The sequence below is a fragment of the Lactuca saligna genome, chromosome 8 (genome assembly GCF_052625555.1).
Source record: "Lactuca saligna cultivar CGN05327 chromosome 8, ASM5262555v1, whole genome shotgun sequence".
Classification (NCBI taxonomy): Eukaryota; Viridiplantae; Streptophyta; class Magnoliopsida; order Asterales; family Asteraceae; genus Lactuca; species Lactuca saligna.
This window is the reverse complement of record NC_136424.1, coordinates 23695373-23697163: the sequence shown is the minus strand read 5'-3', so window position 1 is coordinate 23697163 and position 1791 is coordinate 23695373. Positions and strand designations below refer to the sequence as shown.

The 1791-nt window shown below is 40.4% G+C and overlaps 1 protein-coding gene across 1 annotated transcript; it reads left to right on the top strand.

Annotated features, from left to right (window-relative positions):
* The first annotated feature begins 412 nt into the window (after positions 1–412).
* On the top strand, positions 413–1142 carry LOC145009477 (uncharacterized). The gene is made up of 2 exons (XM_078968166.1): positions 413–605; positions 679–1142. The coding sequence occupies exons 1-2, from the start codon at positions 413–415 to the stop codon at positions 1140–1142; spliced, it is 657 nt and encodes a 218-aa protein (XP_078824292.1).
* The last annotated feature ends 649 nt before the right edge of the window (positions 1143–1791 follow it).

Sequence of the window (1791 nt, the reverse complement as noted above, 5' to 3'; positions counted from 1 at the left end):
GGCGATGGGCATATCGACCATCGAACTTATACCCAAGTTACAGCTAACCAAAACTCGTGGAAAGATACCAAGAATAATCCAGACTATCATCAAACATCCACACCTGTTAGATTACATGTGGATGAAGAGATGGATCGTTGGTTAAAAAAATCCACACTCATCGGGGAAGCCAAATCATTGGACCATCTTGGCCACATGTCGACACTCATCTCCATTTACAGTGAACATCGCCCCTCGGTAAAGTACATAGGCGGGATGCTTGCACTAATAAACGACTCTCTTAGCCTAGATGTTGAAACACCGTAAATTAAAGCAATAGCAGTTGTGGGTTATCTAATTGGGTTTGAGATCGACCCCGGTAATAGAATCCTAGCTAAAATACTTGGATATCAAGCGTAAATATTGTTCGCCAATGAATTTTCTTTCCCTAAACATTAATGGTATTGGTGGTGAACATAAAGCGGCATGGATTAGAAGATTGAAAAGGAAACACAAAGTATCTTTTATCGCGATTCAAGAAACACAACAATCAGACACTAAACAAATAGATGCAGGGGCTTGTTGGGGCTATGCTGAATATGGAGTCAATCACACAAATTCTACAGGCAAGTCTGGTGTACTATTAAATCTATGGGACACTAAGTTTTTCACCTCCTTTGAAATTATATCCTCTCGTAGGAACATGGGAGGGAATCTCCATACCGTTCATATTCGCCAACGTTTACGGACCCCAGCAGACTCGTGAGGAAGCAATGATATTGGAAGAGCTGAAAGAAATCAAACAAGCTAAGGAAGGTGTGTGGATCATGATGGAAGATTTTAATGTTGTACGAAGGCCTGATGAGATGTTTAACTCGATCTTTTGCCCTCGTATATTTAAGGATTTCAACAACTTTATTCTTGAAGTGTGCCTCATAGACCTGAAAATGGATGGCTTCAGATACACATGTTGTCGCAGTGAAGGAATCAAACTAAGAAAACTAGACCGGTTCCTGATTTTCCCAAAATTTCTTGATATAGCTCCAAAAATCACCATAACTGCACTACCTAGAGAGTTATCGGATCATAGTCCCATACTACTCTCAACCATTACCCCTGACTTTGGCCCCCTCCATTTAGGCTCTTCAATTACTGGCTTCTGAGAGACGGTTTTGAGAAGGCGTTCATAACTAACTGGGAGCAACATAACATCCAAAATGGGGAGCAATATATGGATGCAAAACTAAGGCATGTCAAAGATGCACTAAAAATGGGGAGCAATAGAACATCCAAAATAAGAGGCTACCCTGATTAAGTTCAAAAAGGAGGTAGAGCGTTTAGATCATGAAGCTGAATCACGAACACTCAATTCAGAAGAGGTGGAAAAGAAGGGACTACTTTAAGAAAATCTCTGAATTAGAAAAACTCAAAGCTTTTTACATGAAGCAAAAATCTCGAATTAAATGGGTTGTCTACGGGGATGAAAATACCCGCTTCTTCTACGTTCAGGTACACAATTACAATCGGAAAAATGGGATAGACGGGATCATGATCAATGGTATGTGGTGTACTAATCCTGAGAAAATCAAACTCGGAGCCGTTAAATTATTTGCAAACAAATTTAAAAAAAATTGGCCCTCAAGACCGAAACTAAATAACAATCACTTTAAACGGATTACCCTAAGTGATTGCCAAATGCTTGACGCGCCTATCTCACTGGAGGAAATCAAAGTGGCGGTGTGGGCGTGTGGAAGCGAGAAAGCATACATTCAAATTCATAACTAAGTACTAGGACGTGTTGCTGGGAGACAC